Source organism: Somniosus microcephalus, chromosome 32 (assembly GCF_052327205.1).
Source record: "Somniosus microcephalus isolate GS21.2 chromosome 32, FLI_Smic_1.0, whole genome shotgun sequence".
NCBI lineage: Eukaryota > Metazoa > Chordata > Chondrichthyes > Squaliformes > Somniosidae > Somniosus > Somniosus microcephalus.
The window spans coordinates 40084632-40105033 of NC_141018.1; the positions used below are offsets into that span (position 1 = coordinate 40084632).

A 20402-nucleotide genomic window follows, 5' to 3' on the forward strand; every position below is an offset into this window, starting at 1 on the left:
GGTTAGATACAGAGTAAAGCTCCCTCTACACTGTCCCATCAAACACTCCCAGGGTAGGTACAGCATGGGTTAGATACAGAGTAAAGCTTCCTCTACACTGTCCCATGAAACACTCCCAGGGCAGGTACAGCATGGGTTAGATACAGAGTAAAGCTCCCTCCACACTGTCCCATCAAACACTCCCAGGGCAGGTACAGCACGGGGTTAGATACAGAGTAAAGCTCCCTCTACACTATCCCATCAAACACTCCCAGGGCAGGTACAGCACGGGGTTAGATACAGAGTAAAGCTCCCTCTACACTGTCCCATCAAACACTCCCAGGGCAGGTACAGCACGGGTTAGATACAGAGTAAAGCTCCCTCTACACTGTCCCATCAAACACTCCCAGGGCAGGTACAGCACGGGTTAGATACAGAGTAAAGCTCCCTCTACACTGTCCCATCAAACACTCCCAGGGCAGGTACAGCACGGGTTAGATACAGAGTAAAGCTCCCTCTACACTGTCCCATCAATCTGCATCAGCTCCAATTTCAGAAGCTTTCTTGCGACCACACCAGCGTCCTGTTGCCTGAGATTAAGTTTGGGATTAAGACGGTTTGTTCCGTAGACCCAGTCCTGCAGGGAACAGGGTGAGACTGAAGCCCTTGCAGCCAGCATACAGCAGAGGCTTTCCTGGCATTGGTCTGGGCTGAGTTTGGAGCCAGGCTGAAGGGTCGGGCGGTCGGTGTGTGACTCCTATCTGTCACTGCCCGGCCCCTACAATGGTATTTCTAAACTTGCTGGTTTGACGTTTCTGAAAGATGTGATTTTGGTTTGAGGTTTGCTCTTTGTGCCGTTTTGTATCCAGGGCTGGGTCAGGGAGTGCCAGTGGTGTGTTTGATCGTGGAAGGTGGTCCCAATGTGATATCGATCGTACTGGAGAGTCTCCGCGAGGATCCTCCGGTGCCGGTGGTGGTCTGTGACGGCAGCGGGCGAGCGTCGGACATCCTGGCATTCGCACACAAATACTCCGCAGAAGGAGGGTACGGATTTAAATCACCCACACTGATCCCCCCCCCCCCACCCACACACACTGATCCCCCCCCCCACCCACACACACTGATCCCCCCCCCACACACACTAATCCCCCCCCCACACACACTAATCCCCCCCCCACACACACTGACCCCCCCCAACACACTGATCCCCCCCCACACACTGACTCCCCCCCCCACACACACTGACCCCCCCAATGTGACCCCCCCCCACACACACTGACCCCCCCCCCCCACACACTGACTCCCCCCCCACACACTGACGCCCTGATGCGCCATCAATTACTCAAAAGACTGAGGTTAAGCGAGTAACAACCAGGCTTTTATTAACTAAAGAATGAAGGTCTTGTCTCGAGTGGTCGACCCGTCCAGAATACTAAGGGACTGGGAGGTAGTCACTTATATACCTGGAATAGTGGGAGGAGTCAGCCGAGGCATGTCCAGACCTGTACCTAGTGGAATACACATACACTTACAGACAGGTATAACAGTGGTTTACCACACACCACCCCCAATGTGACCCCCCACACACACACACTGACCCCCCCCTGTGACCCCCCCCCTGTGACCCCCCCCCTGTGACCCCCCCCTGTGACCCCCCCCTGTGACCCCCCCCTGTGACCCCCCCCTGTGACCCCCCCCTGTGACCCCCCCCTGTGACCCCCCTGTGACCCCCCCGTGACCCCCGTGACCCCCCCCCCCCCCCCGTGACCCCCCCCGTGACCCCCCCCCGTGACACCCCCGTGACACCCCCCTTGTGACCCCCCGTGACCCCCCCCCACCGTGACCCCCCCCAACCGTGACCCCCCCCACCGTGACCCCCCCACCGTGACCCCCCCACTGTGACCCCCCCACTGTGACCCCCCCACTGTGACCCCCCCACTGTGACCCCCCCCACTGTGACCCCCCCCCACTGTGACCCCCCCCACTGTGACCCCCCCCACACTCACTGACCCCCCCCACACACACTGACCCCCCCCACACACACTGACCCCTCCCACACACACTGACCCCCCCCACACACACTGACCCCTCCCACACACACTGACCCCCCCCCCACACACACTGACCCCCCCACACACTGACCCAGGGGCAGCTCCGTACCATCCCCATCCGAACAACGTAAGGAGGAATGTGTGAGGGCAATTTAGCCTGTGATGCAGTCACAAAGTGCCTTATTTGTTCACAGCTGATTGACTCATGTTATGAACTGAATTTGGGGAAAAATATGAACCCTGAAATCAGAGGCCCCCTCCCGCAGCAGGGCTCCACTCCCCCACCTTACAGCAATACTCGAGCTCATCCAAAACTCTGCTGCCTGTACCTTAATTCGCATCCAGTCCCGTTCACCCATCACCCTCTGTGCTTGCTGACCTACATTTGCTCCCAGTCTAGCAACGCCTCAATTTTAAAATTATCATCTTTTATTTTCAAATCCCTCCATGGCTTCGCCCCTCCCTATCTCTGTAACCGACTCCAGCCCCACAACCCTCCAAGATCTCTGCGCTCCTCCAATTCTAGCCTCTTGCACATCACCAATTTTAATCGCTCCACCTAAGGCCCTAAGCTCTGGAATTCCCTCTAAACCTCTCCGCCTCTCTCCTTTAAGACGCTCCTTAAAACCTATCTCTTTGACCAAGCTTTTGGTCATCTGCCCTAATACCTCTATGTGGCTCGGTGTCGTATTTTGTTTGATAATCGCTCCTGTGGAGCGCCTTGGGAGGTTTTACTATGTTAAAGGTGTTGTATAAAAGCAAGTTGTTGTTGGTATACAAAGGACTCACTCACAGGTCCGTCATTCCCACTTTCTCTGTGCAGGATAATCAGTGAGTCTGTGCGAGATCAGCTCATGGTCACAGTACAGAAAACCTTCAGCTACAGTCGACAGCAGGCTCAGCAACTGTTCATCATCATCATGGAGTGTATGAAGAAGAAAGCGTTAGTGAGTGTCCTCATGGAAACCATAGTCAGCGAGCGATTCCACCATGTTTATTCTCCACATGTTGATCTTCAATTTATCTTACATTTATTTTTCATTGTTTTTAAATTGACCATAAAAATGATTGACTATTGGGTGTGTAAACACTTATCTCTTGGGTTTATGGTAACTCATTGACCTAACCCTTGGCTTTATGGTAACTCATTGAGACCAAACGCAGATTGGGTGACCGCTTTGCGGAACACCTCCGTTCAGTCCGTAAGGGTGACCCCGAGCTTCCGGTCGCCTGTCATTTTAATTCACCGCTCCATTCCCACTCGGACCTCACTGTCCTTGGCCTCTTGTATTGTTCCACGGAAGCTCAACGTAAACTCGAGGAACAGCACCTCATCTTCCGATTAGGCAGTCTGCAGCCTTCCGGATTTAATATCGAGTTCAACAATTTCAGATCATAAGCTCGGCCCCCATTTCATTTTCTCTTGTAATTGTTCCACTCCTTTTCCCCCCCCGCTTTCCTTTTGTTTCTCTCTCACACCTGGCAGCTATCTTTTGCCCTGCCAGTACACTTTACACCTAATCCCAGCCCATTACCATCTCGTCTAGCTTCTAATCTCTTTTACTTCTTTTGTTTCTTTTATTCTTTTGTCCGATCGCAGCCCTGCCTTCGATCTAGTTTCTTTTCTTTCCAGTTTTGAAGAAGTGTCCAACCCGAAACGTCAACTCAAATTTCTCTCCACGGATGTTGCCTGACCTGCTGAGTTTTTCCAGCATTTTCTGTTGTTATTTCGGATTTCCAACATCTGCAGTATTTTGCTATCGACCTAACCCTTGGCTTTATGGTAACTCATTTGGCCCAACCCTTGGGTTTATGGTAACTCATTGACCTAACCCTTGGCTTTATGGTAACTCATTGGCCCAACCCTTGGGTTTATGGTAACTCATTGACCTAACCCTTGGCTTTATGGTAACTCATTTGGCCCAACCCTTGGGTTTATGGTAACTCATTGACCTAACCCTTGGCTTTATGGTAACTCATTGGCCCAACCCTTGGGTTTATGGTAACTCATTGACCTAACCCTTGGGTTTATGGTAACTCATTGGCCCAACCCTTGGGTTTATGGTAACTCATTGGCCCAACCCTTGGGTTTATGGTAACTCATTGGCCCAGCCCTTGGGCTTATGGTAAGTCATTGACCTAACCCTTGGGTTTATTTATAATAAGAACATAACATAAGAAATAGGAGCAGGAGTAGGCCAATCGGCCCCTCGAGCCTGCTCCACCATTCAATAAGATCATGGCTGATCTGATCCTAACCTCAAATCTTCTATCACTCTGCATCCACCCGAACCCATGTGATCTCCCGGGAGAGGCGAAAAACCAGATAAAAGACCTAATGGCCAATTTGGGAGAAAAAAATCTGGGAAATTCCTCTCCGACCCATCTAGGCGATCGAAATTCTTCCAGGAGATCACTCTGTCCCTATATTTTCTACAGTACTTACCTTCTGTAAAGGCGATTTCCACCCCAGCCAGGAACAGGAATAAAACCATCTCCTGAAATCTAACACAGAATTAGAACACAGTAGGAGCAGAACCAGGCTACACGGCCCCTGGGCCCACTCCACTACCCACAGGGCCATGACCATTCCGAACCTAGACTCGTGTCCAATTTCCTGCCCGCTCCCCGTAACCCTTAATTCCCTTTACTTCTAGGAAACTATCTATTTCTGTTTTAAATTTATTTAATGATGTAGCTTCCACAGCTTTCTGGGGCAGCAAATTCCACAAACCTACCACCCTCTGAGTGAAGAAGTTTCTCCTCATCTCAGTTTTGAAAGAGCAGCCCCTTATTTTAAGATTATGCCCCCTAGTTCTAGTTTCACCCTTCATTGGGAACATCCTCACCGCTTCCACCCGATCAAGCATCTTCACAATCTTATATGTTTCAATAAGATCGCCTCTCATTCTTCTGAACTCCAATGAGTAGAGTCCCAATCTACTCAACCTCTCCTCATATGACCACCCCCTCATCCCCGGGATTAGCCAAGTGAACCTTCTTTGTACTGACTCGAGAGCAAGTATGTCTTTTCTTAAATATGGACACCAAAACTGTATGCAGTATTCCAGGTGCGGTCTCACCAATACCTTGTACAACTGCAGCAATACCTCCCTGTTTTTATATTCCATCCCCCTAGCAATAAAAGCCAACATTCCATTGGCCTTCTTGATCACTTGCTGCACCTGCATACTAACCTTTTGAGTTTCGTGCACCAGGACCCCCAGATCCCTTTGTACTTCAGTACTTTCCAGTTTCTTGCCATTAAGATAATAACTTGCTCTACGATGTTTCCTGCCAAAGTGCATAACCTCACACTTTCCAGTATTGTATTCCATCTGCCAAATCTCTGCCCACTTACTTAGCCTGTCTATGTCCCCTTGCAGGTTTTTTATGTCCTCCTCACTCACTACTTTCCCTCCCATCTTAGTATCATCTGCAAACTTTGATATGTTACACTCGGTCCCCTCCTCCAAATCGTTAATATAGATTGTAAAGAGTTGGGTAACTCACTGGCCCAACCCTTGGGTTTATGGTAACTCATTGGCCCAACCCTTGGGTTTATGGTAACTCATTGGCCCAGCTCTTGGGTTTATGGTAACTCATTGGCCCAGCCCTTGGGTTTATGGTAACTCATTGACCCAACCCTTGGGTTTATGGTAACTCATTGACCCAACCCTTGGGTTTATGATAACTCATTGGCCTATCCCTCCTGTTGTGATGACAAGATCGGGTTGTGATGACTCATCTTGTCTCCCCCACAGATCACGGTATTTCGAATGGGTTCGGAGGGACAGCAGGACATTGATCTTGCTATCTTAACGGCACTGCTGAAAGGTAAGAAGTCTCCTCTTTTTGCTGTATTTACATTTCCACTCTTCAATCCTCCCATCATTTCCCCCATTAAAACAGCTTTCAGCAGCATCTCCCCATGAGATGGGGGAATAAATCCCAAGAGGACTGGCTCAGTTCCCTTTCACCTCTGTGCTTGGTTAAGTTACAGTCAGTTTCCCCTGGTGATTAATTCTCTCAGTAGATTGTCTCTCTCAAGAACTTGGGTTTGGTGCACTGGGAGCAAATGTAGAGTCATAGTCCTCGAGTCATAATGGCACAGAAGGAGGCCATTCAGCCCGTCGAGTCCATGCCGGCTCTCTGTAAAGCAATCCAGTCAGTCCCGTGCCCCCGCTCTATCCCCATAGTTTATTTCTCTCAAGTGCCTATTCAGACTCCGCTTGAAAACATCGAGTGTCTCCACTTCCATCACTTCCGTCGGCAGCGAATTCCAGGTCATCACCACTCGCTGCGTAAAAAAGTTTTTCCTCACGTCCCCCCTGTATCTCTTGCCCAAAACCTTAAATCTATGTCCCCTAGTCCTTGTACCATCAACTAGTGGGAACAGCCTTTCCCCGTCTAGCCTATCCAAACCCGTCCTAATCTTGTACACCTCTATCAAATCACCCCGCAATCTCCTTTGCTCTAATGAAAACAAATCCAGCTTCTGCAACCTGTCCTTGTAGCTAAGATCCCCCATCCCCGGAACCATTCTGGCAAATCTCCTCTGCACCCTCTCAAGGACCTTCACATCCTTCCTAAAGTGTGGTGACAAGAACTGGACGCAATACTCCAGTTGTGGCCTAACCAGCGCTTTATAAAGGTTCAGCATAACATCTCTACTTTTGTACTCAATACCTCTATTTACGAAGCCTGGGGTTGGGTGGGGTGGGGGTGGGCGGGGGGCGGTGGCGAGTGTGTAATGTCTCCAGGAAAGTGGGATTGGTGATAAACAACAGATATGAAAGTTTTGGACAGATTCGGGATCTCTGAGCGGTCGGCAGATTTCCCTCCTCCCCCCCACCCCCGGTTTTCCTGTTTTAATTCTGGCCGTTCTTTTCTCCCATTTCAGGTACAAACGCATCGGCCCCAGACCAGCTAGGCCTGGCACTGGCCTGGAACAGGGTGGACATTGCCCGCAATCAGATCTTCGTCTTCGGGAACCACTGGCCGGTAAAACCGCGAGAAACTCCTTTGGTCTTTGAGATGTTGCAGAATTCAGGCGCTAGAAATTCGACTCGGGCGGTAGCACAGAATGGGCGGTATCGGGTCGGCCGCTCCTCATACACAGCACCTGATATCCAGTTCCACTGGAGTCAATAGACTGAGTATCAGCCGCTGCGTGTAACGGGCGGCCGATCCAACACTGCCCGTTCTGTGCCACCGCCCGGGTCGAATTTCTAGCCCCAGGGCTTTTGTGACATTTACAGAGAACGGGGCATCAACATTCACAGGACTATCTCAATAACAGGACACAATTCAATGGAATATAAGGAATTTAGCCACAGCCTTGCTATCGTCTGACTCTATCCAGGGATGGGAGATCTTTGTCTGTGATTCCCCACGGGGGGGGAATGTGGGTGGGGGATGGTGGTGGAGAAGGAGAGTAAAATACATACATAGAAGATAGGAGCAGGAGTAGGCCATTCGGCCCTTCGAGCCTGCTCCGCCATTTAATGAGATCATGGCTGATCATCCAAACTTGTACCCCCTGTCCCTGCTTTCTCCCCATATCCCTTTAGCCTCAAGAAATATATCCAACTCCTTCTTGAATATATTTAATGAATTGGCCTCAACTGCCCTGTGTGGTAGAGAATTCCACAGGTTCACCACACTCTGGGTGAAGAAATTCCTCCTCATCTCAGTCCTAAATGGCTTACCCCTTATCCTTAGACTGTGACTCCTGGTTCTGGACTCCCCCGCCATCGGGAACATCCTTCCTCCATCTAGTCTGTCTAGTCCTGTTAGAATTTTATAAGTTTCAATGAGATCCCCTCTCATACAGAAATAGAAAGACTTGCATTTCTGTAGCGCCTTTCATGACCTCCGGACATCCCAAAGTGCATTACAGTCAATGAAGTACTTTTTGAAGTGTAGTCACTGTTGTAATGTAGGAAATGTGCCAGCCATTTGTGCACAGTAAGATCCCACCCACAGCAATATGATAATGACCAGAAAATCTGTTTTAGTGATGTTGGTTTAGGGATAAATATTGGCCCCAGGGAGAACTCCCCTGTTCTTCCAATAGTGGCTGTGAGATTTTACATCCGCCTAAGAGAGTAGGCTTGGTTTAGCATCTTATCCGAAAGGTGGCACCTCCAACAGTGCAGCACTCCCTCGGCACTGCACTGGCGTGTCAGCCTGGATTTTTGTGCTCAAGTCCCTGGAATGGGACTTGAACCCACAACCTTCTGATTCAGAAATGAGAGTGCTACTCACCGAGTCCTGGCTGATACCTTACAGAATTAGAAAGGGAGAATTCTCCAAATTCCCCCATGAGTTAAAGTGGGAGCCCTCGTTCAGCAGCTGTGGTGCGTAAACTGCCTCCATCAATCCCCTCTGTGTGAACATCCTTTGCCTGGTTCTGTATTTCAGCCGATGGGCATCAGCTCTGAATCCAGCATTCAGCAAGTGAAAAAACCTGTAAAAATGCGGACAACAAAAGGGAAAGGGAAAAGGAGAGGCAAGGACGAGGCGAAGGAAGAAACCGACCCACGGAAGCTGGAACTGCTGAACTGGGTGAGAATCGTGCTGTGCTGGCGTTACCTTATTTCTGACTGTGTGGTGGTGTTGCCTGTGTGTTGACTGACTTGTGCTGGTGCTGCAGGTGAACTCACTGGAACAAGCCATGATCGATGCACTGGTTCTGGACCGGGTCGACTTTGTGAAGCTGCTGATTGAGAACGGAGTAAATATTCACAACTTCCTAACCATCCCTCGGTTAGAGGAGCTTTACAACACGGTGAGTGTCCACACCTCACCTCACAGGGACTACGATTCACAAGGTGAGACTTTATACAACAGGCTGGGGCCAGATGCTGGCGAGACACTGTGTCTCAAACAAAGGGCCAGCTTCATGTCTCGGGCGAGCAGCTCGTTCTCTCTCTCTCTCTGTCTCTCCTGAGCTCCCAGCCCTACCTGAGGAGAGGGAGCTGTGGTACCACTCACCCACTAACAGTAAGAGAGGCACAGAGAGACTGAGAGAAGGAGAAAATAAGACTAACGCAAAGCGAGGGAGAAAGGAATGACTGCATGGTGTAGGGGCTCCTGATGTCAGTTCACTCACATTGACAGACCAATCACCGGTGCAAGGTCGGCTGTTCTGATGATCTTTTGAATTGTTGGAATGTTAAATGTGTTGAACCAAAAGGTTTTAAATTCACAAGAAATCAGGCCGGTTCTCTTTTTCCCCCCCCCCCCCGCCCCCCCGGGTAGGAGAGGGGTTACCGCCCCACCCAGTGTGGGACCGATCAGGAATGCCACAGACTCCATCCCCAGTCCACCTTAGACGCGGCTACAGTTACACTTGCTGCAAAGGGTGTGTGTGTGTCTCTGTGTGTCTCTCTGTCTCTGTGTGTCTCTCTGTCTCTGTGTCTCTCTCTGTCTCTGTGTCTCTCTCTGTCTCTGTGTCTCTCTCTGTCTCTGTGTCTCTCTCTGTCTCTGTGTCTCTCTCTGTCTCTGTGTCTCTCTCTGTCTCTGTGTCTCTCTCTGTGTCTCTCTCTGTCTCTGTGTGTCTCTGTGTCTCTCTCTCTCTGTCTCTGTGTCTCTCTCTGTGTGTCTCTCGCTCTGTCTCTGTGTGTCTCTCTCTCTGTGTGTCTCTCTGTCTCTGTGTGTCTCTCTCTCTCTGTGTGTCTCTGTCTCTGTGTCTCTCTCTGTCTCTGTGTGTCTCTGTGTCTCTCTCTGTGTGTCTCTCTCTCTGTCACTGTGTGTCTCTCTGCCTCTGTGTTAGAAACATAGAAACATAGAAGATAGGAGCAGGAGTAGGCCATTCGGCCCCTCGAGCCTGTTCTGCCATTTAATGTGATCATGGCTGATCATCCAAATTCAGTACCCTGTCCCTGCCTTCTCCCCATATCCCTTGATCCCTTTAGCCTTAAGAAATATATCTAACTCCTTCTTGAATAGAGGCCAAGGCCCTGTACAACTGCAGCAAGACATCCTTGCTCCTGTACTCAAATCCTCTCGCTATGAAGGCCAACATACTATTTGACTTCTTAACCGCCTGCTGCACCTGCATGCTTACCTTCAGCGACTGGTGCACAAGGACACCCAGGTCTCGTTGCACCTCCCCTTCTCCCAATCTATTGCCGTTCAGATAATAATCTGCCTTCCTGTTTTTGCCACAAGTGGATAACCTCGCATTTATCCACGTTATATTGCAAAAGCCATGCATCTGCCCAGTCACCCAACCTGTCCAAATCACACACGAGTTTTTCTGCATCCCCCTCACAGCACATACGCCCACCCAGCTTTGTGTCGTCTGCAAACTTGGAGATATTGGGCTGGGTTTTGCCAGGCCCGAGGAGGCGGGAATGGAGGCGTGTGGGGTGTTAAAATTGCAAAAAGTGGCGGGCGGGCCCGACCCCGCCTCCAAGCAATTTTCCCAAATGCGTGGTTTCTGATCCCGTCTTCGTCCCGCCTCCAAGAGGCGGGATAGGCCCTTAACAACCACTAAATTGCCTCTCTAATCCCATTTTAAGAGGCCTTTCCGATTTTAACACGTTTCCCACGTGATTCACGTCTCCTCTGAAACACGACGGTGAAACCTGGCAGGAGCACAATTGGATTGCTGACTGTCAGCTGCAGCTCCACCATTAAATAGGAAATTTGATCAGTCATCATTTGCAGGTGGCAGGACTTTGTTGTCTCAGGTCTGGGGGAACTTTTAGCAGGCATAACCATAGCTGTGAAGTTTGGAGCCTGACACCCATTTCCAGTGTGACCTCCTGGGAAACCCCTTTTGCCACCTTGACTGAGCGCTTCCTCAACTGAGGCATATACCAGAAGCATGGGAACCATTTATTTCCTTTCCTCCTGGACATCAGATTCAGACGAAGACCAGCCGCAGCAGCAGCAGAACCATGAACAACAGCAGCGGCAACAACAGGAGCACCAAGCTGCTGCTCACCCACCTGAAGCTGCACGGGCCAGAAGGCGCCAGCGCATGGAAGCCCATCGGCGCAGGAGATACCCCCAAAACAGGGTCTACAGACAAAGGATCAGCTACCTCAACATGAGTGAGCAGCAGTGCCAAAGGCGGCTCCGACTTTCGCGAGAGGTAGTGGGTGACATCTGTGCAATGGTGCAGCAAGACCTGGAGCCCAGAGGATCAGGTGGACAACCCTTACCAATGGCCGTCAAAGTCACCACCGCGCTCAACTTTTTTGCCTCAGGCTCATTCCAGGGATCAGCAGCAGACATCAGCGGCATTTCCCAGGCGGCCGCACACAGTTGCATCACGCAGGTAACCGATGCCCTCTTTGCCATCGCGCACAATCACATCCATTTCGCCAAGGATCAAGCAAGTGTCACGGCGCGAGCGGTTGGATTAGCTAATCTGGCAGGCTTTCCAAGGGTGCAGGGCATCGTTGACTGCACACGTGGCCCTTAAGGCACCCCATCGCAATCCAGGTATTTTTGTAAACCGCAAGGGCTTCCACTCCCTTAACGTTCAGCTGGTGTGTGACCACAAGAAGGAAATTTTGCATGTTTGTGCCAAGTACCCTGGCAGTTGCCATGACTCCTTCATACTGCGCCAGTCTAGTGTGCCTCCGCTCTTCAGTCTGCCAGACCAACTTAATGGATGGCTACTTGGAGACAAGGGCTATCCCCTGAAGACGTGGCTAATGACGCCGTTGAAGAGCCCATCCAACGAAGCTGAGGAGAGCTACAACTACAGCCACATTTCCACCAGATCCATAATCGAGCAAACCATCGGCTTGCTGAAGATGCGCTTCAGATGCCTGGATAGATCAGGTGGAGCCCTGCAGTACTCAGCAGCCAGGGTCTCCAGAATCGTCATGGTTTGCTGTGCACTTCACAACATGGCACAGCGCCGTGGCTTGCAGATTCCTGAGGACCAAGTGGCTCCTCACATATCCTCCTCAGTTGAGGAGGAGGAGGAGAGCGAAAACGAACATCTTGCAGAGGCCCATCAAACAGCGGCAGCAGTACGCAAGAACATTGCTGCCCGGGATGCAAGGAACGCACTCACCTTGGCCAGATTTGCTTAGCCTAGCCAATTAAGCACTTTTGCCTCGCAGCTTCTTACCAGAGCATCGACAATGGCCAAGAACCAGCGGATTCCTAGCACTCTGACAACCATACTGACAATTGCAAGTAATCCTAAGCCCTCAATGTGGAAGTCCCATTAGCGAAATGACACACGCCACAGCTGCAACAGTTGCCATCAGAATTTTTATTTACAATAACCAACTGATGGCATTTGTAAAATAAACAACATTTCACCCAAGTGACTACCCTTGTGACTATTTGTGCAGTATCTTTCTCTTACGCGTGCTCCTTCATGGTGGTTCCCCCTTGGCATCAGCAGATGTGGAGGCCCCTTGCTCACTTTCTTGCTGCTCCTGTCTCGACACCTTTGGCGGGCGTCCTCTGGGGTTGCGAACCTGTGAGGGCTCGGCAACAGTCTGCTGCTCCTGCGGCTGTGCAGGGGTTGAGACGCCGATCTCAGTTGGGTGGGGACTCTGGTGGGGCTCTGACCGAGGACTTGGCAGTGGCATGGAAGTGTGAGCGCTTGGAGAGGAGCCCCCACTTCCTTGTTCTCTGCCACCAACATCCCTCTCATGGGTCAGGTCCACCTCAGCGCTTGCAAGTGGCTTGAGAGCCCCTTGCTGCACATCAGGGGGGCCATGGGGACCCGTATCTGCACTGGCAGTCCTACTCAGAAGGACTTCCATGAAGATCTGGTTTCTCTGTTCAATAGCTGACCATCGTTCCTCCAGAGATGTCCATCTATTCCGAACACGCACCATGTTTTCTACACTCTGGCGACTTAGCTCTTCCATGGCCGTAGCCATCCTTTCCACGGAGGTTGCCATCCTTTCCGTGTTGATGTGTTCATGCGCTAATGACTCCACAAAGGCTCTGCTCATGTTCGCGATGGACTCCCCCGTTCGCTCCACACTCGCAGCGACTCTGGAGACAAAACCTGCCAGAGACTCCTGCACCTGTTCCTGGAGTTCCAGCACCGCTGTTCTTCTGGATGGACCCGGAGGCAGAGGGTCGACAAGCAACTGAGCCGAGCTGGCAGAGTCCTGCGCCCTCCGACTAGGACTCTCCACTGCTGTCCCTGTCTCCACAATCTGCTGATGCTCACTTGTGAGCTGTGATACACCAGGTGACAACACTACTCTATCTCGCGATGGTCCCACCGAAGTGTGAGTGTCTGTGCTGGTGCTGGGTTGGCTGAATTCTGCTGACGCTGCGCCCTCAGAGGTTGCAGCTTCCTCTGAGGAGTCTGGAGACTCAGGCTGTTCCTCCTGGCTAGTGGGGACGGGTGCTTGCGATGGTCCTGTGGGAGAGTAAAGGAAAGGGTCAGAGATGTGAGGCCGAGGTTACATGCACATTGCATATTGCAGATGATCATAAGTCCATCTGTTAGAGCTTCAGAGTCATTATCAGCGACTCATGCAATGTCAATGAGAGAGATGAAAAACTATTGTGTCACCAGCTTTCTCTGATGCACCCGTCTGTCCGTCCCCCACTTGTGCATCATCCTCGAGTCCCACTATCTCCAGGACCGCCTCCTCCCAAGGAGTGAGGTGGGCTACTGAGGGTGGCCCTCCTCCTGTCCTCGCTCTTTCCCTCTTATTGTGGGCTCTCTTTTCCTGCAATGAGGGAGACAAGTGGAGTTTGAGTGAGAATGAAGGAGTGAATGCAGAGAATCCATAGCATAGATGCTTAGAAGGAGACAAAGATGGAGTGAGTTGGCAAGACCAAGGGCCCTCCCTGTGTTTTGTAAGTTGTTTTCATAGCATCACAGTGATAGGGAGTGTGAGGGCTGCATAGTCGAATAGTTCGGTGAATGTGACCATAGAGGTGTCTCTCTCTTTCTATGTGTGTCTCTCTTTTTCTGTCTCTGTGTGTCTCCCCCTCTCTCTGTGTGTCTCCCTCTCTCTGTGTGTCTCCCTCTCTCTGTGTGTCTCCCTCTCTGTCTCTGTCTCTGTCGCTGTGTGTCTCTCTCTCTCGCTGTGTGTGCAATTGTTTGCATGTAAGTATTTGTATCTGTGTTTTGTGTGCCTGTGTGTAGTTGTGTACACTTGTATTGTGCGTGTGTTTGTTGTATGGTTGTGTGTCGTGTGATGTGACGTATTACTCTTCATTGAAGATGGACCTGGGGCGGGTCCGGTTAAATTCGGGGCTACACAGTCTGGGCTGAGCCAGGCCAATGGCCGTTTGGGTGAGATAACGGGGGTGATGTGGGGTGTTGGTGTCTGGTGCCTGTGTGGGGTGAAGCCCAGCGAGAGGCGGGACATTAGCCGTGAGTGAGTAATGACTTTGTGTTTTGTTCCAGAGGCTGGGGCCCCCCAACACTCTGCATTACCTGGTCAGGGAAGTCAAAAAGGTAAGCGCTCCCGAGACGCTGGTGACCACTGATCGCTGCAGGTTTCCCTCAGTCTTAATCATGTCTCTTGTTAAATCCGTGAATCTTGATGTATGGTGTCCTTCAATAAATAGACAGAGACTGCAGAGGAACAATCAACAGGTGTTTACTGGATGAGGGTTACTCTTAAAAATTAACAGTACAGATCCCTACTCGGGGTTATATACAGGTGTGGTCACTGCCGGTACTACAGTATACAGGAGCTGTAAAAAGTAGTTCTCCCCTTAAAGGTACATACACTACAATTCCTCCCCTTTTAGATTAATAGTACCATAACATTCATTTAACAATTAACACTTTTAACATGCAACATTAACTGAAAATAGTCCATTTATAAATTCAGTCTTTGGGGCGGCTTCCTGATCCTTTCTGGATAGCGCCTTTCCTAAATGTCTTGCTCTTGGTGCGGAGGCGATTCTGGCCCCCTGTCGTCGGTTGGTTCATCAGCTTCCGATGCTACTGTTTCTGGGGTAGATGCTACCTGTATGTCGGGTTCATTACCAGGTACGCGAGACATGGGGTTGACTCGTTCCTGTGACTCTAGGATCTGGTCGACATGGCATCTCACAATGTTCTCCCCAACATCCACTGTGTACATTAGTGGCCCCTGCTGTGTGCATATCGTTCCTGGTTGCCATCTCTCTGTTCGGTAGTCGCGGGCCAAGACTGGTTGCCCTACATTGAAGCTCCTTGTCGGCTTCTCATTGATGTGCTGGAATTGCTTATTCTCAACATCTCTTCGTACATTTGGTCAGAGCAAATCCAGACGAGATCTCAACCTTCGGTTAAAGAACATCATGGCCGGGGTCTGGTTGGTGACTGCATGTGTCGCATTTCTGTAGGCTAACAGGAAATTGTCCACCTTATGCTGCAGTGGAATGTCGTCATCGCACATGGCCCTTACTGCCTTTTTAAAGGTTTGTACGAACCTCTCAGCCAATCCATTTGTGGCTGGATGATACGGGGCAGATGTGTAATGCCTTACCCCATTCCTTTTCATAAATTTCCGAAACTCTTCGGACACAAACTGTGGTCCGTTATCAGAGCAAATCTGCTCTGGCAAGCCGTTCCTGGCAAATATGGTCCGTAGGACTGCAATCGTTTTCTCCGTGGTGGTGGAGGACATTTTGATCACCTCAGGCCATTTCGAGTGCGCATCCACTGCTATTAAGAACACTGAGTCCATGAATGGACCAGCAAAATCAATATGCACCCGTTGCCATGGAGAGGAGGGCCACTCCCATGGGTGTAGAGGGGCATGTGGTGGTGCATTTTGGACCTTCTCGCATCCTGAGCAACTCTTTGTCAGGTCCTCGATTTGCTGATCGATCCCCGGCCACCACACATAAGCCCTAGCAAGGCTTTTCACTTTCACCCCTCCCAGATGGCCTTCGTGAAGCTCATTGAGCACTCTCTCCCTTAACTTGGGTGGAATTACCACTCGGGATCCACACATCAAGGTCCCCTGGCATACTGACAGCTGTTCTCTTCTGGATGAGAATGCTGGCAAGTGAGTCGCCATGTGTTGGCCATCCCTTCACCGTCAAGTCATATACCCGAGACAGTGTCGGGTCATTTCGGGTCTCCTTCTCTATATCCGCGTTAGTTACTGGCAAGCGTTCAATTATATTCGAATAAAATATTTCGACAGGGTCCACTGCTGGTGCTTCCTCCGCAGTAGGCAGTGGCAGGCGTGATAGCCCATCAGCATTTCCATGCTGTTTCGTGCCCTTATACTCTATTTCATATTGGTTCGCCCCTAGAAAAAGGGACCATCTTTGTAGCCGTTGCGCAGTCATCACCGGAACGCCCTTCTTTGGATTAAAGATGGAGACAAGTGGTTGGTGGTCAGTCAGCAAGGTGAACTTCTGCCCGTGCAGATAGTGGTTGAACTTTTTCACTCCCCACACTAGGCTGAGGGCCTCCCTGTCAATCTGAGCGTAGTTACGCTCGGCTGAGGTTAGTGACCGAGACGCAAAGGCTACTGGCCTCTCCGAGCCGTCTGGGAATTTGTGCGACAGCACCGCTCCAATACCATAGGGTGATGCATCACACGCCAACCGAATTGGTAGTGCTGGGTTGAAATGAGCCAACACCTCTTTTGATGTGATCAATTCTTTGCACTTCTGGAAAGCTGGTTTACATTCGTCATTCCACTTCCATGGTACCCCCGTTTGCAGTAGGGTGTTCAGTGGGTGTAGTACTGTAGACAAATTCGGCAAGAACTTATGGTAGTAGTTCACCAGCCCGAGGAACGACCTCAGTTGTGACACATTTTCCGGTGCTGGAGCCTTGACTACTGCCTCAATCTTTTCAGGGGACTTATGTAACCCCTCTTCATCAATAACGTGGCCACAATACGAGATCTGCTTCTGGAAAAACTCGCATTTGTGGCGATTAGCTCGGAGCCCATATTCCTTCAATCTAGTGAGCATCTGCTCCAGGTTGGCGAGGTGATCACTGTCATTTTCGCCCGTGACCAGGATGTCGTCCAAATAACACTGGGTCCCTGGAATCCCTTGCAGGACTTGATCCATTGCCCTTTGCCAAATAGCCGGAGCTGAGGCTACCCCGAACACCAGCCGGTTGTATTGGTAGAGACCTTTATGAGTGTTGATCGTGAGGTACTGTTTCGAGACGACTTCTACCTCCATTTGCAGGTACGCCTGGGCCAGATCAATCTTAGTGAAGCGTTTTCCTCCAGATAGCGAGGCGAAAATATCTTCAATCCGCGGAAGCGGATATTGTACCGTGTGAAGGACTGGGTTCACTGTCACCTTAAAGTCCCCACAGATGCGAACCTTCTTTGGTTCCCCAGGCGTATTACTCAACGACCTCTTCATTACAGGAACGATGGGTGTAGCCCATTCGCTCCAGTCTACTTTGGACAGTACTCCTGAACGTTCCAAACCTTCCAGCTCTGCTTCGACGGCTGGGCGGATCGCATAAGGTACCGGTCTGGCCTTAAAAAACTTTGGGCTTGCATTTTCCTCTATTTTGATCGTCGCTGTTGTTATGTTCATTAATAAATTGACATTCTTATTATGAACACAGCTAGCTTCTAGCTAGTCATTTATTCAGTACACGTTCTCTCGGTACAGTATCTGTAGAGATGCAGCATGTGTGCTCCTGTGTGCAGGCTGCCATCTTGACTGTTGCCTTGTGGGTAGCCTAGTGCCTCATGGGTAATGTAGTCTTAATATCTATACAGCTGGGTAGTGTAGTCTTATACATACAGCTATATACAGCTCTACGGCTCCACCTAGTGTCCACTATAGAATGACATGCTATTGATCACTACAGCTGTTATGCCTTTTAGTGTTCCGAGTCCCTCCTGGAACACTTCTTGTGTGTCAGTTAGCATTTTTGACAGTCGTCCAGGTGTGACGTCGTCATCCTTTTTGGCATCTACAGTCAGTGCTTGTATGGAATGCCAATCTAGCTGTATCTTCCGGATCCATTCACGTCCTAGTAGTGGTGGTCCTCCATCTGGCAATACATATAGGTCCATTTTTGGTGTTTCCTTGCCGTTCTATATAACGTTCACCCTTATTTTTCCTTTGGGGTAGATTTTTTGCCCCGTGTACGTCTTCAAGACAATCTCTATCTCTCAAGGGTATATGTGAGAAGAGCCGCTTGTAGTCCCTTCGGTTTATGACTGTTCGGGCTGATCCTGTGTCCAATTCCATTTTCACTTGGACTCCGGCTATCTTGAGCGCGACCCAGATAGTTTGGTGATCCCCCATTTTGATTACATTATGTAGTTTCAGACAACCCAGCTCCTTGCTTCCGGAGTCTGTATCACTTTTCTGTTCGTCTGAACTACTCTCCGTCACCTTATGTACCTTTTTGTACTTCTCCTGTGGAGATTTCTTGCTGCTGGTTTTCTTTCCCGACCTGCAGACTCTTGCTATGTGTCCTACTTTTCCACACTGTCTGCACACTTGGTCCTTGAACCAACAATCCTTATGGTCGTGTGTTGTTCTGCCGCAGCGATAACACTTCCCTGCTCCATATGACATTTCATTTGTGCCTTATTCTTGCGGTCTCCGTTGTATCTCTGCAGCGCCCCGTGCGGCTGCTTCGTGTGATACTGCCATGCTGAAAGCCTTGTCCAGCGTAAGATCCTTTTCTGATAGAAGCCGTTTCTGGGTTCCTTCACTTTGAAGCCCACACACAAACTTGTCCCTTAAAGTATCTGCTAGTCCCATTCCAAACTGGCAGTGTTTCGATAGCTTGCGCAGTTCCGTTAAATACTCAGCATTACTTCCGTCTTTATGGTGGTTCCTTTTGTGGAACTTAAATCTTTCTGCTATCAGCAGTGGTGTGGGATTTAAGTGGTCCTGTAGGATTGCCACTATGCTTTCAAAATCCTTTTCCACTGGCTTCTCTGGGGTTACTAGGTTTCGCAGTAAGCCATACATTTTTGCATCCATGGAATTCAACAATACCAGTGCTTTCCTGGCATCTGGCACTTCATTCGCCTTACAGTACACTTCTATGCGTTCTACATATGTCGCCCAATCTTCGACTTCATTGTTGAACGCTGTGACACTGCCACTCTTCGGCATCCCTGGGTGTGGTTAGACTGGCTAAAAATGGCGTCTCCCGCGCTCTCCCTTCTTCTCCGCTGGCTCAAAATGGCGTCTCCCGCGCTCTCCCTTCTTCTCCGCTGCGGCTCAAAAATGGCGTCTCCCGCGCTCTCCCTTCTTCTCCGCTGTGGCTCAAATGGCGTCTCCCACGCTTTCCTTTCTTCCCCCGCGGACGCTGCTCAGCCCTTGAACACCGGCCGCGCTCTGTGCGTTTTCCTGGAAGCCTCTCTTGTTGACGCCGCTCGGTCTTCAACCCCGGCTGCGCCCTGTGCGCTTTACCCTCTCTCTTACCCCGTCGACGCTGCTCGGCCTTCCCCTGTGCCATCGGTCGGCTCCAGCCGCCGCCGTCTGGGAAGGGTCTGCGCCATACCTGCTGCTAGCCCGTCTCGCTGGAGTCTCCGCCGGATGGTTGACGCCCGTGCACCTGGAATCGGCCTCCTTCTGCAGAGTTGCAGGTAGGTTCGAATCGACTCGTCGCCAATGTTAAATCCGTGAATCTTGATGTATGGTGTCCTTCAATAAATAGACAGAGACTGCAGAGGAACAATCAACAGGTGTTTACTGGATGAGGGTTACTCTAAAAACTAACAGTACAGATCCCTACTCGGGGTTATATACAGGTGTGGTCATTGCCGGTACTCCAGTATACAGGAGCTGTAAAAAGTAGTTCTCCCCTTAAAGGTACATACACTACATCTCTGACAGCAGATAACACGAGTTAAACATCAGCGATTAGGAGAGGGATCAGAGGCTGGGTCAGGGTAAGGGGACAGTCGGGGGAACCTTTCACTGAAAGCGGGATTGCCAGCCCAGACCAGCCCAGCCGTGATGCTTTCAGGAGAGAAAAGGGGGAAATTGGGGGGGAAGTGGAAACAATTAATTTTAATTGGTCAGTTCCCAACATGCATTGCACAGCACTCTGTATTGTAATTGGTGGAGAGTGCAGAGGGTAAAGGTTACCGTGCCCGGTGACCCCTTGCTGCCTGGGTTTGACCTTGTGTATTGATGGCTCCTTTAAGAGCCTTTCCTGGAGATTCGCGCCGTGCTCTGGCAGGACTTATTCGGATTGTTCAAGACTCCAGCTGGTTCACATTCTCACTGTGTGGAGTTTGGCTTCAGCTCGCCTCCTCTTAGTGAGGAATGTGCTTTATCCAACACACAGCACGCTTCACTTGTGCGCTGTATATCTTTCTAATTCTGATTAAATTAATGTAAGAAACTCATTAAAAGTGACAACTGCAGACAACATATCCCACGAGCTCTGTACATTTTGGACACCCGCTAACACCCAAGTAGTAAGAGTGGGGAGGTTTACAATCCAGA

General features: G+C 50.4%; 1 protein-coding gene across 3 annotated transcripts in view; it reads left to right on the forward strand.

Moving 5' to 3' along the window:
* Nucleotides 1–20402, forward strand: part of trpm1a (transient receptor potential cation channel, subfamily M, member 1a) — a 71192-nt gene that overhangs the window by 25359 nt on the left and 25431 nt on the right. For 2 of the 3 annotated variants that reach the window (XM_085972477.1, XM_085972479.1), the window contains exons 7-13: nt 849–1023; nt 2854–2977; nt 5795–5867; nt 6934–7034; nt 8457–8600; nt 8689–8823; nt 14398–14448. In XM_085972477.1, coding sequence (XP_085828603.1) covers nt 849–1023; nt 2854–2977; nt 5795–5867; nt 6934–7034; nt 8457–8600; nt 8689–8823; nt 14398–14448 — 803 coding nt within the window. The remainder of the gene's footprint in view (nt 1–848; nt 1024–2853; nt 2978–5794; nt 5868–6933; nt 7035–8456; nt 8601–8688; nt 8824–14397; nt 14449–20402) is intronic. The other variant, XM_085972478.1, reaches the window with a different exon arrangement.